Source organism: Vigna umbellata, chromosome 3 (assembly GCF_029865625.1).
Source record: "Vigna umbellata cultivar VRB3 chromosome 3, Vumbellata_1.0, whole genome shotgun sequence".
NCBI lineage: Eukaryota > Viridiplantae > Streptophyta > Magnoliopsida > Fabales > Fabaceae > Vigna > Vigna umbellata.
Window position 1 is genome coordinate 20,843,694 of NC_142167.1, and position 17,730 is coordinate 20,861,423.

A 17,730-nucleotide genomic window follows, 5' to 3' on the forward strand; every position below is an offset into this window, starting at 1 on the left:
GGAGGTACTAAAGATTCATTTAATCACTTTTACATAACATGAAAAACCTCTACAAAATATTTTTACATTTGTAACGCCGTATGTAGACCAACTTGAATATTTTTATAAAATTCTAAAAAAAACCAACTTAAACCGTTTTTATAAAAATATAAGAAAAGTGTAAACAAAATAAGTATTAAGATTTTTAAAATATATTTACTCTGGAGACTAAAAAGAATGTGATATACATATGTATATTTATATTTATTTGGTACACATAATAAAAATAAAATGTATAAAAAAATAAATTCCCCCATTTTAAAAAACTTAATATCAAATAAATATAAAAAAAATTTAATGAGTCAAATAATTATTTTCTCAGTGGAAAAAAGGAAAAAGAAAACGTATGTGTTTGTTAATATAAATTTTGAAAAAGCAAGGAAAAAGAAAGAAAAGTTAGGAAACGTTACAGGTCTTGACATCACATTGCCAGCTAGGTAATGTGAGAAAGAAAAAGAAAGAGAAAGAGAGAGAAGAGAGGATAGGAATTTGGACATTCCATTCCAATTTGACCATTCTTACAACAAAAACCATTTTCTTTAACCCAAGCTTCTCTTCTCTCTTTCTTCGACGTACATTCACTTATTTATTTATTTTTTCTTCATTTACATTTATTTATTAGCACTCTTTTTTAATTTTATATCTCTCATTATTTACTGATTAATTTATTAGCCAAATCGGAGCGTTCCTTCTCCGGCGATTCCATGTTCCGTTTCTAGGGTTTGCGTTCTGCGATTGCAGCTCCGCACTCGCCGAGATGTCGCGCCAGACGACGACGACGGCGTTCACTAAATCGAAGACTCTGGACAATAAATATGTACGCCATTTTCCCCCTTCACTCTCTTCGATCATTGGTTGTCTTTCGATCTCTACTTTTTTCTCGCAATGTTGCTGTTGCTGAAGATCGATTGTTGGAAGCTTTAGCTGTAGGATTCTGTGATTGTTGGGAATCTGTGCAGTTGAAGGAACTTGGATGATTGTTTGCTTTGTTGTTAGTGTGATGAGATGCATAGTGAAACTGTGGAATGGGGTTGGTGTAGGTAAGGGTGCTAGTGTAGTTGGTGAAACCTGAGATTGAGACTCCTGCGTGGATATTAGTGACGTTAGTAGTGCAATGTGATGGGATGGTGGCTGGTACTGGTGCTGGGTTGGGCTGGATGGAGTGTTAGGGTGCAGGGGTAATGTTGGAACTTGTTATGATGTCAGATGAAAATACCGGTGGTGCATGCTAGAATGAGGATAAAGGAATGCTTAGTGTATTCACTATGTTCATTTTGAAGGCAAAACGGAGGCGGGTGATGCTGCTGATGAATTGGACGGTGGAATTTGTCTAGAGATTGACTGGAGAATTTTTATTATAATTTTATTATTGCTGTTTGACATTTTATTTTACACTTTTTGGATCATAAAATAGATTAATTTTTTAATGGCTGATTATTTTGTATGTGAGATTTGGAGCAGATGCTGGGAGATGAGATTGGGAAAGGAGCTTATGGTCGAGTTTACAAAGGTTTGGACCTGGAGAATGGAGATTTTGTTGCCATTAAACAAGTTTCTTTGGAGAATATTGCTCAGGAGGATCTCAACATCATCATGGTATGTAACGTGTATAATTTTTCCCTCCCTTTTGAGTTTTAACTTTGATGTTAGCTATCAACTATAATTCTTCTCTAAATCTTAATGTCAGTATTCTGTTATGTCGTTCATAATTGATATTTCCTTATCTCCATTCACTAATCTGGTTGTTGTTTTGCCTGTGATTATGCTGTCATTTGATGGATGGCTCAATGTTTTCAGCAAGAGATTGATTTGTTAAAGGTACTTCTATTCCTCAATATTGGACTGCATTTTGGATAACATTATGAATTATTTTTTTTTTTGCTGAATAGCTGTCATGTTATTTGCTCCATTTCTTTTAGTGTATATTGTTTGTGTAAGCTTTAGGCTATGATTTTAATGGCATGCTACGGATGTTCTTTCACTAAAATATACTCTTAAACTAATATGACTTGAATTGGAACAAAAGGAACGTGGTCTCCTTGCCTAGCTTGGGAAAATTTATCTATCGATTGATATTATATACGATTTCCTTTCTTATATGTGCCCCATACCATGCATGTTCTCGAACATGAATGAAGGAAAAAGCTTTGTGCCAAAACCTTGGATGGGGAATCACAAAGTTCTCCCAAAAAGTGGGTGGGGAAACCATAGACAATGGAAGTGAGGTTGAATTTTTGCAAATGTATAGTGTAGTGACCATTATGGCTGTGATAGCAGGGAGAGACGACTGCAAGAGATTAAACATGACCTTTATGCGTTGGTTGTTGTGTGCAGTTGGAGGTGCCATAACAAGAGGTGGCACGGTGTGATTCATTCTATTATGCTATCTTTCTATGTTTGGTGATGCTGTAATAATGAACAGTTCATTGGCTTAATCTTGGGATTTATACTAAAAAGCTTGGGGTTCTGAGCACATTTGGATTGTCTTTAGTGGTATTATATGATGCCATGTTTTTAAATTTGATTATTATTTTGCAGAATCTGAACCACAAAAACATTGTAAAGTATCTTGGATCTTCTAAGACAAAAAGTCACCTGCACATAGTTCTTGAGTAAGTGGGTTCTACTCTTTCACAACATTAGATGATTTAATCATAGCATCATTTGAAGGGTAATCAGTGGAGTTAATAGATTTTTTTCATGCTCTTTTGCTGTATCATAGGTATGTGGAAAATGGTTCTCTTGCAAATATTATCAAGCCAAATAAATTTGGACCTTTTCCAGAATCATTGGTTGCGGTATATATAGCCCAGGTTAGTAGGTGTAGGACTACTCGTCGAGGCTTTTTTCCAGGATGTGCTTTTTCTTTGTGTACTAAATATATTATATAATGAGATAGGTGTTGGAAGGTTTGGTTTATCTTCATGAACAAGGAGTTATTCATCGGGATATTAAGGGTGCAAACATACTGACAACTAAGGAGGCAAGCTTTCTAATTTTATGTTCTTGTTATACACTAGGGCTTTGTGTTTTGGCAATTATTCTGGCTGTGTGCATGCAAAAGAATGATTTCATCTATGTTATTCAAGCAATGTGTATGCAGAAGATTTTTCTTATCATATAATTTTTCCTTTTATTTGGACCTAAATTAATTGCATCTGGAAGTATTTGTGTTAGTAATCTAAAATCAATGTTTAGCCAAGTTGATCAAGAGTCTAATTGTATTTTACATCATTATTTTTATGCTTCATGATATACTACATTCATTTTTGCTTTATTTTTAAAGTGTTATCTTTTTTTATGCTTCTTTTCTCTGCTGAAAGTTGTGTGTTATGTTCACGTTATCTAAGAATTCTCTGTTTTTCCTTTATAATTATAAAGATTCTTAACTATTTTTGCTTTTGTTGCTGCTTGTTCAGTTAGTTGAACTGCTGTATCAAGCAATTCAGCATTTTTTGTAGTGAATCAATTTTTAATTTAGAATATAATCTTTCTAAAATAAGAAAGCGGAAATTAGTAGACTAGGAAGTCTGTTTCTTGAATATTTGTTGAGCATTATCATGCTATTACTTATTTTGCGTTTAATTCATCACCCTTTATATTTTATGCAATTTAAATTAAAAGAAAGAAAACTCATGAAGATGTTAATAGGAAAAGTATGAAGAACAAATAACATATGCCATCCTCCTTAATGGAAAATATAAGGGCAACAAAAAGAGGAGTAAATATTGATGGGAAAGGACCGCACTGCTCTCTCACCCTGACTCTTTTCTACAGTTCCCATTTTGTCTTTATTATTTTCTACCTCTGTTTTGCCTTTGTTAAGGATTCTGTTGTATCTTTTTACCTTTTTGAATTTGTTCTCTAAAGTGAGGAGCTATAACCATTGACTGAATACTTGGTGATTGAGACTGAGTTGACATTGATTGAATTAACTACATAGTTTGTTGTATATGTGCATCTGCTGATCACCATCTCAATTTTTTCCTTTCAATGGTTGCAAATTCTCTTTTTACCCTGTAAAGTGAAGGATTCACTCCAATCTTTTGGACTTCCATCTGTAATAAAATTTCTTCTAATTTTGTATTACAATACCACCATGAGTTTTCTTTAATGTCACACTCTAGATCTTGTCATGTCTAGTATTTTGTTTGTATTACATTGTTTTTCTTTTAAATCTGGAAATTTTTCTTTATTTCTTAACTAATTACATATTAATTTCTGCTTCAGGGTCTTGTGAAACTAGCTGATTTTGGTGTTGCTACAAAGCTAACAGAGGCAGATGTTAACACTCATTCAGTTGTTGGAACACCCTACTGGATGGCCCCTGAGGTATTAATTGTTTGATGTTCTTTTGCTAAATCATTTGCTTAAGACTTTTAGTTAGTGCCTTGTTCAAATTGTTTTTTAACACTAGAATATATAAGGAGATTGGGTTCCTTTCTGTTTTTTTGAGCCAATTTGTTGCAATTTTGTCCACCTTAGTATGCTATTTACTTTGTTCGACCACTTCTCCCAGATCTACTACCCTTTTGTCATTCTTACAATGTATTTTATTTTAATAAGAAAAGTAGTTTATTTGTTGAGCTGAGCTCCTTGCTTCCTTTTTAGAGAATCTAATTAAGTTGATTGTGAATTAAAATGACTTCTAGTATGTTGTATTTATTGTGGTTGATTAGGGAGCTCATTGATAATTTGGTTTTAACTTGTCAGGTTATAGAAATGGCTGGGGTTTGTGCAGCTTCTGACATTTGGAGTGTTGGCTGTACAGTTATTGAACTTCTTACATGTGTACCTCCTTATTATGATTTGCAGCCTATGCCAGCTCTTTTCCGTATTGTCCAGGTTTGCTATTGTGCTATCATTTACTGTTTTTTCAATATATAAAAGTTCCTTAGACTTGAGTTTTGGTTGATTGTAATAAGATGTTTAATATCCTTATTATTAGCCTTTAACAGGATAATCTACTTGATGCAAAATTGTAGGATCAAGATAAGATTAGTTTATGTTTTAGATAATGTTCTAACTGTTTGTGTTTGTCTAGGTATACATGCTGTAAATCTTTAGGAGTGTAATACAGATTTGACAGTTTCATTTAGCATTTTGCTAGATAGTGGCCTTTGTACATAATTGTATTATAAATAAGTTCATTATTGGTACATTTTATGTTTTCTTGTGTTCTTGTTATGCTTAACTAAAAGAGTATGATTTCATTTATAACCCTTGAGGTTTATCTCAGGATGAGCACCCGCCAATTCCCGATAGCCTTTCACCTGATATTACTGATTTTCTGCTTCAATGCTTTAAGAAGGTAATTCCATCTTCACTGTTTGTTAGAATATATTTCGTATGTATCTGTTGTTTTAACTTAAGATTTCCTGCTATCCTTCTCCTTGCTTTATCTCCACCCATCTCCTAACATGAATTTGCTTTCTGTTTTATGACTCTTTTAATGTATTGGTCAAATTATAATTTATTATTGGAAGTCTCATATTGACTAGTCATAAAGCCAATATAGAGTATGTAAGTAGGTACAAATCTCACCTTACATATCGGTTTTGTGAAGTTGAGTTATGTTTAAAGTTCACTTCTTAACATGGTATCATAGTCATTTGTTCGACCTATTGTGCTATCCGGTATCAAGAAATTTGTTGTTTGTTGGATGTATTGTTCCACCTAATATTGAACCACCCATCAATGTCTTATCTCACACACAAGATGTATGTCTCGGTGTAAGAGAGGTGTGTTGAAAGTCACAAACCAATTTAGAGTATATAAGTGAGTGAAAACCTCACATTATAAGCCGGTTTTGTGGGATTGAGTTAGGTTTAAAATCCACTTAACATTTATCATATATCTACATTGTAGGTCAGGCAATATAGATACTTTATTAATCTGATTTGTAATTGTATCAAATAAAACTAGTGACTAAAACTTGTTTTCTATGCCATTTTGTTGCACATTTCAGGATTCTAGACAAAGGCCTGATGCTAAAACTCTGCTGTCTCACCCCTGGATTCAAAATTGTAGACGTGTTCTGCAGTCTTCTCTTCGTCATAGTGCAACACTAAGGTAGATTGCATAAGATATTATTTCCTTCATCTTCCAGGAAACTGATTAGGAAATCTGTGTAGCATTCTTTTTAGCAATTATTATTCATTAGCATTGATCTCCTTATTCATACAGTGTGTGATTATTGAAGTCATAATAAGGGAACAAGCCGCTGCTTTTCTTTTCCTCTTTTATTTTATTGTTGGCTTGGATAATGACCATTAGCATTGATCTCCTTATTCACCTGGTGTTTTTATGGCCAATCCTTGAGCTAGTTGTTGGAGTTGAGTTATACATAGGTTTTATAGGGTGTATATTCGTCATATCCTCGGCCAAAATCGGAACTACCAATTAATAATTATATAAAATCATATTCATTTACTCTTAACCCCTAATTATACAAAGTTAACCATATTTATACTGGGTGGAGAACTCCAGCAGTTTGTATATCATCACTCCCTTTTTTCCTGCATTGCTCCGTAGTGTGTAGCTGCTGATAACTGAAGTGTTACACATAGGATTTGTATTATATATGCAGTGTTCACTTCCAATTTGTGGAGGTACTTTTGAGGACTAATTTTCTCTACTGAAAGAATTCGATATTTATTGATTCTACAATTTATTTACTGTTTTTATCATTTGAATTGTTGTAAGGTATCGTTTACTTTTAGCTCTATAACTGTTATGTTTTTTTATTTGAACCAATTGTGCTACCACTTGCAGAAATATAGAGGAAGATGATTCTGCAGATGCAGAAGATTCGGGTGGTTATCATAAGAGTGCTTATGAAGGCTCTTCTGTGGAGAAAGAGGTTAGTGTTGATGGGAAGCTCTGAGACTATATTATTCGATCTTTAGTACCAAAGTAATTTTTTACGTCGTAGGATTCTGGAAAAGAGCTTTCATCTGTGGCTGCTCAGGGCAGAAAATCTCATGAAGGCAATGCTTCAGTTCCTAATTTTTCCGATGAAAGAATACAAAAAGAAGATCATGTTCCATCAGATCACGTTCTTACCTTAGCCATTCGTGAGAAGTCACTTCTACAAACTGGATCTAGCAATCTCTCTCCGAATAGAGAAGTTGGTAATTCCGAGCCTACCAGCAATCACGAAATTTCAAATGAAGGACTTCATGAAGTTATGATGAATGGAGAGGTTGGATCACCACAATCGAGAGGAATGGCTAGTAAGGTTGGAGGAAAAGACAGCTCTGTAAACAATGGTAACAAATCATTTGCTTTTGGACCAAGAGGTCAAGATAATGGTTCCCTCAAGGTATTTCATGGTTCCCTTAATGTTAGTTACTTAGTTACTATTGATTATTTATTTGTTGTAAATTCCATTTATTGTATTGCTTTTTCTTTTTTGAAAGCCAAGCATGGTCATGTTAACTGAGGTGGTTATGCAAATCAGATGACACACTTGGGATCCTTGAAAACTAAATATTTGATAAATCCATTTAGAGCTTGGTCCATCTTAATTGTTTGTCCTGAAATGTTTTGAAGTCTTTATCTTCCCATTCTAATCATACTATCTTGTTTTTTGTCCATTTTTGTCATGCACTTACTTTACATTGTACTTTGTACCCTCTTTAATATTTTTCACCGTAGTAGAAAAAAAATTATAATCCATATCTATAACATACGGAATTCCATTTCTGTTTCGTTATGTTTGAAAATTTGGGTTTGGAATTATCAGTGAGCAGGGTGGCATATAAATTAGAAAATCATTAAATGCTTTTTGAATAGTGAGTGTTGAGTCCATGAGATGAAATCAAGTCAGCTAAGGTTTCTCAAAGATTCCCTGTTTTTCTTTTAATAATTGATGCTATAATTCATCAAGAGAATATGTCAAAGATGAAATCTAATTTGTGTAATTGCCGTATGAAGGCAATGAAGATGCCAACCACTGTGGAAGGAAATGAGCTGAGTAGATTTAGTGACCCACCAGGAGATGCCTGCTTAGATGATTTATTCCACCCATTAGATAAACAACCTGGCGATGTTGCAGCAGAGGCATCCACATCCACATCCACTTCTCATGTGGTTAAAGGTAACACATCTACAACTGATGGTGGGAAAAATGACCTGGCTAAAGAGTTGAGGGCCACAATTGCTCGTAAGCAATGGGAGAAGGAAAGTGAAATTGGACAGGCAAACAGTGGTGGGAATCTTTTGCATCGAGTAATGATAGGTGTTCTAAAAGATGATGTGATTGATATAGATGGTTTGGTAAGTTACTCAGCCTTGATATTTAATATTTGTCTATTAAAGTCCTATTTTATTTTTTATTTTTACTCTATTGTCTCTCTCTCTTTTCAGGTCTTTGATGAAAAGCTTCCTGGAGAGAACCTTTTTCCTTTGCAGGTACCAGGGGTTTTTCTTCTATCCTCTGAGTAACTTATTTTTCCCTTACATAAAGTGGTTTGTTCAATTCATTTTTTGGTATTTCATATATATTTTTTTTTCTTGGTTACATGTTATTGAATGTTATTATGCCATGGTGGATTGTTGTTTGACATTAGCATAATGTTGTATATTGTAACGTAGAAAATACTCATCCTTCAATATTGGCTCTTGTTTGTAAACATTGTATATTATAGTTTTGTTATGGAAGTAATTTCTTGGATATCTTCATTTTGGCATTTTCATTTCATATTAATTTCTGCTGTGTACCCCATTAATATGGTTTTGTACTGGGCAATCCTGTGAAACATGGTTCTTCATATCTTTGGGTATATCTTTGGAAAAAAGCTAGAGAATCGACTGGGGAGAGGGAGGGAAAATGCAATTTTCAATTTGCACTAATTATTTTGATGTCCAACAATATGTGTGCTGTTGATGTCAATTATTTTATACTTTACACTTTTTAATTTAGCATTTCCCATTATGGCTTCATAACGTTCTTCTCTCCACTGTTGGAATTTGCCTTGTGCATGTTCCGCATTCTAGTGGGCTATACATAATTCTGTAAAGTAATTCAAGCTAAAATAAAATTTCAAGTCAGAATTGCATTTTGGCATCTTCTTTGAACTCCCAAATCTAAACAATTGAACTTCATAATTTATGCTGCTGTGCTGCTTTAATAATGATCTTAATAAAAAGAAGGAAAACGAGTTTTAGTGCGTCCCATGATGATTTCATATTGTTCTAATTTCTTAGACCACCACTTTTGTGTAGTTTTTGTTGGATTCAATGGTTACATTCTATCTGTTACCCTTGATTTTAGCGTCAGATTTTTAAACTATTTTGTTTGCATGTGAAAGCTGCTTCTTCCTGTAGAAAATTTTGAGCTTGGTTGCTTTATATATTATACTTGCATCTGTGATGTATTTACCACAATGCTGTAGGCTGTTGAGTTCAGCAAACTAGTTGGTTCATTAAAACCAGAGGAATCAGAAGATGTGATTGTGTCTGCATGTCAGAAACTTATTGGTATATTTCACCAACGCCCAGAGCAGAAGATTGTTTTTGTTACCCAGCATGGTTTACTTCCTCTAACAGATTTGCTAGAAGTTCCTAAAACACGTGTATGTGTTGTCCTTCTTGATACTTCGTTTAATTTTTTTCATTATTGATAGGCATGCTGACAATTTAGTAACATGGAAGAAGACATCTTAATGTAAATATAACTGTTATTTCAGGTTATATGTTCTGTGCTTCAGCTTATAAATCAAATAGTTAAAGACAACACTGATTTCCTAGAAAATGCATGTCTTGTTGGATTGGTAAGTACTATGTCTGTTTCATGCTCCTTGAATTTTCCTTTCCCTTTCCCTGATTAATTTAGTTGAATTCTATATTAAAAATTTGTCTAATTGATGTCCGGAGCCTCTTCTATTAATTTGGATTGGTTAGTATTATTATTTTTTATATAATGTAATGCTAAAATAATAGTTGATTGGATAATAAATCAGTCAATTATGGGGAAGCAATTTTGTTGTTGCTTGATTGGATTAAAGGATTATTTAATATGAGAGACACACCTCAAGCATCAATATGAATAATATTGGAGACAGTAGAGTTTTAATGGCTCAACCTTGTTATGCCATTCTGCAAAATAGATTCGGGAAACCCCTGCGAGAGAGAAAAAAAACAAGGAGAAGTAAAATGGAGTAGAAACAACCTGCCCACTTTAGTTCCCTTCATGATCATGTTCCCTAGCACTTGATCCTACCCAAATCCAGCTCAAGAGAAATTAACATTGAAGAGTAGAGTATTACTGTATAAGCTGGCTATGAGTAATTAATGTACACAACCAAAAAGAACTGTGCGAGATAGCAGTATATAGATTATATATGTATTATTAGGAATATTTTTATTTATTCCCTTGTCATATCTTTATTACTAAATCTCCTCTATTAATTGTATTGATTTCTTTTCTCAAAGTAAATAAAGAATATGTGCGGTCTAAAACACTGTTTCGGCTCAATATCTCTCTTTTTCTTGTAGTTTAACTGAACTAAAGAAACAGAGATCAAACATGCACTATATTGTAGCTTGGAGAGCTCTACTATAGATTGAATAATTCTAGTTGCTTTTAATTTAATTGATTTGATTGAGCAATTTTCTGTTATGTGTATAGATGCAAGTTACAAAGGAAATATGAAAGAAACCCGAAATCTAAGCAATGATACTGATTTTCTGCGATGTAGAAATCTCCTAACTGAGAAAACTGGGAATAAAGCAAGAGTCAACAATATCAATATACAACCATCTCTGATATAAAAATCTCCTGAGAAAAGTGGGAATGAAGCATGAATCAACAATATCATTATGTAACAGACAATAATCAACAGTTGGGATTTTGGAATATTAAAATTTGGCCAATAAATATAGCTGCTAGAGTACTGAAACTTGACCACCGTAATTGTGTTGCTGAGTGTTATCACATATCTTGGTTTGACTATATTTAATGCAAAATTTCATGGCAGATTCCTGCAGTCACAAGCTTTGCAGTACCTGATCGTCCCCGAGAGATTCGAATGGAAGCAGCTTATTTTTTACAGCAGCTTTGTCAGTCGAGGTCTGGAATGCATTTTATTTGTTATTCTTATTGTTATTTGTACCTGGATTTATATTTTGAAAATAAAGTGTAGAATTGATTGGTTTTACTTAATGCAGTTCTTTGACATTACAAATGTTTATTGCTTGCCGTGGAATACCAGTTTTAGTGGGATTTCTTGAGGCCGATTATGCCAAGTACAGGTTAGTTTTTATGTGAATCGTGCTTGTATGGGAGTGCATGCAATTTACACTAGATTATAGTTTGCAATTCAACGCCAATGTTTGTTCAATTTGAAGATTACAGAAGTGATCTAGATTTGTCTGATTCGTTTTAGGGAAAGACGTTATTAGATGTGGGAGTGATCTTGAAAGGCTACATAATGTCTTTCCATAGTATGGGTGTGATGTGCATGGGTTCCTTGATTAGAATCTCTATATGGAGTATACTGTTTGACCTTTTGCCAAGAGCGATGAAATGAGATGTGGGACCTATGTAAAATCGTAGAGTGTGTTCTTAAGATATCTCTTTGTTCTACAGAGTCTTTTTTCTCCCCTCTCAATGTTCCATTGTTCCTAGGATAGGATACTCATATCAACTGAACGGCTAGTGACAAGCTTTGGAGCTTTAACTTCCTGCATGATATTACTTTGCATTTTTGTCTTATTTTTTATCTGACAGCCTGATGGCATCTAGAGATAGTAGCCATTTGGCCCTGCACCCAGAGCTTGGATTTTATGGAGAGCTGACCTTTCACGTTATGTTAAGGCCCTTTTGACAAAGGTGTTCAGTACATTGATCTTCACTGGCACCATTTAACTTAAATATATCTTTCACCCTGGTTCAGGCACGAGGGCTTTTGTCTGAGGTCTTTCATAGGGCTTTTTTAGATTAAGTTTGCATCTCTGATTGATTACTTATTGTTAAGATGACCCAATTGGTTTGGACTATGGTCATATATGACACAGACACTCCTCTGCCCTTAATTCATTTGGGAGTGGAGCGAGGTCCGGAATAAATTCTATGAATGTGTGTTGTGATTTCTTCTCATAAATAAATTCTAGCAATGTACATATGCTTTTACATTTTATTCTTAAAATTTGTATAATAAAAGCTGACTATAAAACTGTGTTTCAGGGAGATGGTTCATCTGGCTATTGATGGCATGTGGCAGGTATTTAAGCTTCAGCAGTCAACTCCTAGAAATGATTTTTGCCGGATAGCTGCTAAGAATGGAATACTTCTCAGGCTTATAAATACTCTTTATAGCTTAAATGAGTCAACTCGACTAGCTTCTAGCTCTGTGGGGGGTGGATTTTCAGTTGATGGTTCGGCACAACGCCCACGATCTGGTATCTTGGATCCTACACACCCTTATATTAATCAGAAAGAGGCGTTGCTATCTTCAGTAGACCAGCAAGATTCCTCTAAAGTGAGACGTGGAGTTCTTGATCATCACTTAGAACAGTCACATCCTTCATCCTCCAATCCTCGAAGATCAGATGCTAACTACTCCATAGATGATGCCATGTCATTGGAGAAGAATTCAACTCAAACACCCAGAGAATCTTCCGCGAGTGCATTGAAAGAGCGAGAGAATATGGATCGTTGGAAAACTGATCCTTCTCGAGCGGATGTTGAATCCAGACAACGAATCTCCACTAACAGGACATCAACTGATAGGCCACCAAAATCAACAGAGCCATCATCTAATGGGATATCAGTGACAGGAGTTACACACCAGGAACAAGTTAGGCCTCTTCTTAGCTTGTTGGACAAAGAGCCACCATCTGGGCGCTTTTCTGGACAGCTCGAGTATGTACGTCAGATGTCAGGATTAGAAAGACATGAGAGTGTACTCCCTTTGTTACATGCATCCGAAAAGAAAACGAATGGTGAACTAGACTTTTTGATGGCAGAATTTGCAGGTAATAATACGGCTCTATCTGATTTTTTGATGAAGATATTTTAAGACAAATAACAAATTTAAAAGAATTATAAACTGACTAAAATTTACTTTTGTACAAATTATGCTTTATTTCAAACTTATTAAATTAGAAGATCCTTCAACCCTTGCTAGGAATATTCATTCTCAATAGTTACATTTACAAAAGTTGGTTATTAAGCAAAGATGTGTTGGTTGCCAAACTTCTAACTGCTTCATTGCGTCTAGTTTTTTGTAATTGATTGAACTGGACTAAATTATAAGCTTAACTGCTGTAAGTTATTTTCAACTACAAAAGTTCAGTTTATACATTGTTGCTATTTAAAGAAGTCATTTTTTTTTAATTTCTAAAACGCATATTGATTTCTAGTTGTGCCCTATATATATATATATATATATATATATATATATATATATATATATATATATATATATATATATATGTATATACATGCATACATACACATATATATGCTAACTAGAGATAAGGCCTCACAAGTAAAGGCCCAAATCACTACTGAGAAAGAAAAAGAATCCAACATTTAAGCCTAGCAAAAATGCTATTCAGTCTACCTATGCTAATGATGACATGTTTCTAGCCAACAAGGATTCAAAGCTTTTTCTGATTATAAAATCTCTGTTTTGTTCCAGTATTTTTGTTTTGTTAACTTCTATCCTTGTTTGGTTTGGTTGTCATTTGTGTTTCTTTATGAATGGCACAGTATTTGTGGTTGTGCAGATGTTTCTCAACGTGGAAAGGAAAACGGAAGTCTTGACTCCAGTTCTAGAGTTTCTCATAAAGTCACTCCAAAGAAATTGGGGACTTTCAATTCCAGCGAAGGAGCTGCTTCCACATCTGGGATCGCATCACAGACAGCATCAGGTGTCCTGTCTGGTTCAGGTGTTCTAAATGCTAGACCAGGTAGTGCTACTTCGTCTGGGCTACTTTCCCACATGGTTTCATCACTGAATGCAGAAGTTGCCAGAGAATATCTGGAGAAAGTGGCAGATCTTCTGCTTGAGTTTGCACAAGCTGACACAACAGTGAAATCTTATATGTGTAGCCAAAGCTTGCTCAGTCGTCTTTTCCAGATGTTTAATAGGGTGGAGCCTCCTATTTTGTTGAAGGTGACAAAAACACATTTTTTATAGTTTAGCTTATATCCTACTAATTTAGTTTCTGACCATCCATATATTGGTATTCTAGATACTGAAGTGTATTAATCATCTGTCAACTGATCCAAATTGCTTAGAAAATCTTCAGCGCGCTGAAGCAATAAAATACTTGATACCAAATCTTGAACTCAAAGAAGGGTCTCTTGTATCAGAGATACATCACGAGGTGTGCCTTTCTTACCTTACTGTTATCCAAATTGAGTTATATAAAGCATAGTTATACATGCCATAATTTTCTGTAGAATGCTTTCAACTTTCATTTGTATTAAGCTCCAATAAATTTTAGCATTGGTTATGTAGTAACTGCAATTTTCTTTTATTTAAGAACAGTATTGGGTGCAGGAAGTACTCATTCTAGCACATTATGTAGTTACCTTCTAATTAAATATATTGTGGGTTTTGGACAAACATTACTAGTTTCATGTCACCTTTGGTTTTGATTGTTTTTTAGATTATCTGTAATTTTTGTTGATGTTTATCTTACTTGGTGTTAGCTATCTAAAACGGACTTTGATCTCATCTTCCATTTTTCTCTTTCTACAGGTCTTGAATGCCCTATTCAATTTATGCAAGATAAATAAGCGAAGACAAGAACAAGCAGCTGAAAATGGAATCATTCCCCATTTAATGCAATTCATTACATCCAATTCTCCCTTGAAACAGTATGCTTTGCCTCTTCTATGTGACATGGCTCATGCATCTCGCAATTCAAGGGAGCAGTTAAGGGCTCATGGTGGTTTGGATGTCTATTTGAACCTTCTTGAGGATGAGCTTTGGTCTGTGACAGCACTAGACTCTATTGCAGTTTGTTTAGCCCATGACAACGATAATAGGAAGGTTGAACAAGCATTGCTGAAAAAGGATGCAGTTCAGAAGCTTGTGAAGTTCTTCCAGTCATGTCCAGAGCGCCATTTTGTGCACATATTGGAGCCATTCTTGAAAATAATCACGTATAGGACTCTAATTCTTTTCTCTTCATTTGGTTGTCCTTCAATACTTTAACTATTTGATTGATCAGTCTTGCACAGATAGGTGAAAAACAAAGTTTTATTTGCACCAAAGTTCCTTTTCCTCCTGTGGACTGGAATAGGTTTAGATGAGTTTGATGCATAACACAGTTAGGAGCAGGACTGGGTTATATGTGAGCTTGAGGCTTGAGTCTAGATCGGTTATATTTAGTAGAATGTAATTATATGTATAATGGGCAATGGAATGTTGCTAACCTCTTATGTTGCATTGTCGCATCCTTTAGGCCAAACGGTATATGTAAATTATAAAATAAAAGCACTAGTTTAACGTGAATGTCCCAGACATTGTACAAAGTCGGTTGAATGGATGGGCTGAATTTATCTAGCTTGCTTGACGAGTTTTAGGATTCATCATGTTTCAAGAGGCTAGGGAATTCTGAGTAAATTGAATAATGAGTCATCTTTGAAAGTGAAAATGAATTAATGCACTTTTACGTAGTTGCAAGAGCAATTTCCTACAGGATCACCCTCTCTAACTGGATAACAAGCAATGGAAACTTTAACATTGGATAGTTTGGTGTTTTAATGATCCCCGCTTTATACACTGCAACTTCATTATTTATCATTCCTGTCATTGCTACCCTATAGGTTTATTTGTCTAATAATGCTTATTTATTGAATATAAGTTTTAGAGTTCAATTGTCTAATTATATTCCTGAGACATTGTTTGATCCGTATAGTCAACCTCTGGGATATAACCCCACTACCTCACATCTATAGGACAGTTGAATTCTACAACAAAAAAATTCTGCAATGTATAATATAAGACTCTTTTTGTTGTTGTAGAGTTCAACTGTCTCATTGAGGTTGTAGGAGGTTGATTTTTTTCTTTATAAAATTATTTTTTAAAGGAAGAGATCAAGAGTGAAGAAGATATACTCCCAGGAGAGGAAAAATCAAAAGACCAGATACACTATATTTTTTATGTTACATATTAAAATATTCTCAGTTTCATTTGTACTGGAATTTTATTTAATCTCTGTGATCATAAACTGCAGAAAATCTTCGAGGATTAATACGACATTGGCTATTAATGGGTTAACGCCGTTGCTCATTGCAAGGCTTGATCATCAGGATGCTATAGCTCGTCTTAATTTACTCAGGCTAATAAAGGTACGGGTTGAAATATGATATTTTTTGTTAATACTTGCTAAAATCTCTGGTGGGTAATACCACGCTCCTTTAACCAGGTTGTGTTGGCTGGTCAAGAGATGTAAAAATTAATATTCATCAAAACTAGAAAAAGAAAACTAAGATGCTCACGTAAATGTGGCTTGGCATACTTAAATTGTTCAATCGCATTCTTAGTTTATCTAGAACTTCAGATAGAAGAACGGTGATTCAATAAAATCTACTGAAGCTTTATTTAACAAATTGTTCTATCGACACATGTATACAAGGATAATCTTGTGTTATTCAAATGTGAGAAAATGTCTTCCTTTGAATTTTTTATACTTTTATCATTTAAAATTCAGAGTTGATAATGTTTCATTTATAAATGTTGGGTAACAATGGGAAACACTTATAATTTGAAAGATTTGTCTAAAGAATAGTTTATCCTTCTGACTTGTGAACAGTGTTAGAATTTATGTAATTATTCATGGTACATGTTCCCAGCCCATTGTAAGAGTTATTATTTATTGTAATTGCCCCGTATAGCAATAACACTTACGTAACTCTTTAAAAATGTTTTTGCAGGCCGTTTATGAGCATCACCCTCAGCCCAAGAAGTTGATTGTGGAGAATGATCTACCTGAAAAGCTTCAAAACTTAATAGGGGAACGGAGAGATGGACAAGTGTTGGTTAAACAGATGGCTACCTCATTACTTAAAGCGCTACACATAAACACCGTTTTGTAAATTTAGATTTAAATGATCATTTTCTTGTGTATATTTATCGGTGTACATAACTTTCCTTTTATTTGGTTTGCTTATTTTCATTTCTGTTTGGTTGAGTGAAAAGAAAATAGCATAGGCCGATGTATGTCGTTTTCATTCTTGGATAATATTTTAGTGGGTGCCTGATTTTGTCGGCTTCAATGGCCGAATTTTTTTTTGTCAACTACAGTATATATAGCTGTTCTAGTATATGGTTACAAGGTGGAAAATTCTCAAGGTATTATTCAAACTGTTCTTTCATTGTGGTCTTTGATAAACGAGTACACTTCTATATCTGAAGACGTGAAATAGTAAACTGGTGTTGTAGCATATTTAAAATGACGTTTGGTGCCATTGGAAATCGAATGGCAACGAGTTAAAGTGCTCACTATATATGGTTCTTCGTGGCTCAGTATTTGTACTTTTATTCAGTATTTAAAGAATGATCCAAATATCATCTTATATGCATGTTAAATTTTCTGTAAGGAAAATGCTTTATAGATGGATAACATTGTTCAGATGTTATTTTCATTAATAGGAGTTAATTTCAAAGAACATAATGACCTCATACCAGTTGGAAGAACTTTATTTTGTCATTAATCATTAGAACT

General features: G+C 34.2%; 1 protein-coding gene across 1 annotated transcript; it reads left to right on the forward strand.

Moving 5' to 3' along the window:
- The first annotated feature begins 482 nt into the window (after window positions 1-482).
- LOC124837739 (MAP3K epsilon protein kinase 1-like) lies at window positions 483-17,380 on the forward strand. Its single transcript, XM_047313198.2, has 25 exons — window positions 483-611; window positions 712-856; window positions 1,501-1,635; window positions 1,837-1,857; window positions 2,578-2,651; window positions 2,762-2,852; window positions 2,939-3,022; window positions 4,270-4,371; window positions 4,753-4,884; window positions 5,279-5,350; window positions 6,008-6,111; window positions 6,814-6,901; window positions 6,974-7,363; window positions 7,978-8,319; window positions 8,410-8,454; window positions 9,438-9,617; window positions 9,732-9,815; window positions 11,022-11,113; window positions 11,212-11,295; window positions 12,230-13,020; window positions 13,777-14,165; window positions 14,245-14,379; window positions 14,757-15,163; window positions 16,240-16,354; window positions 16,940-17,380. The coding sequence occupies exons 2-25, from the start codon at window positions 797-799 to the stop codon at window positions 17,099-17,101; spliced, it is 4,179 nt and encodes a 1,392-aa protein (XP_047169154.1). The 5' UTR covers window positions 483-611; window positions 712-796; the 3' UTR covers window positions 17,102-17,380.
- The last annotated feature ends 350 nt before the right edge of the window (window positions 17,381-17,730 follow it).

Excerpts from the sequence above, each read along its gene's own strand:
- LOC124837739 (XM_047313198.2), top strand. The coding sequence starts at position 797 with ATGTCGCGCCAGACGACGACGACGGCGTTCACTAAATCGAAGACTCTG. Across the intron at positions 3,023-4,269 it reads ACATACTGACAACTAAGGAG|GGTCTTGTGAAACTAGCTGA; the intron begins GCAAGCTTTCTA and ends TTTCTGCTTCAG. Across the intron at positions 6,902-6,973 it reads GCTCTTCTGTGGAGAAAGAG|GATTCTGGAAAAGAGCTTTC; the intron begins GTTAGTGTTGAT and ends TTTACGTCGTAG.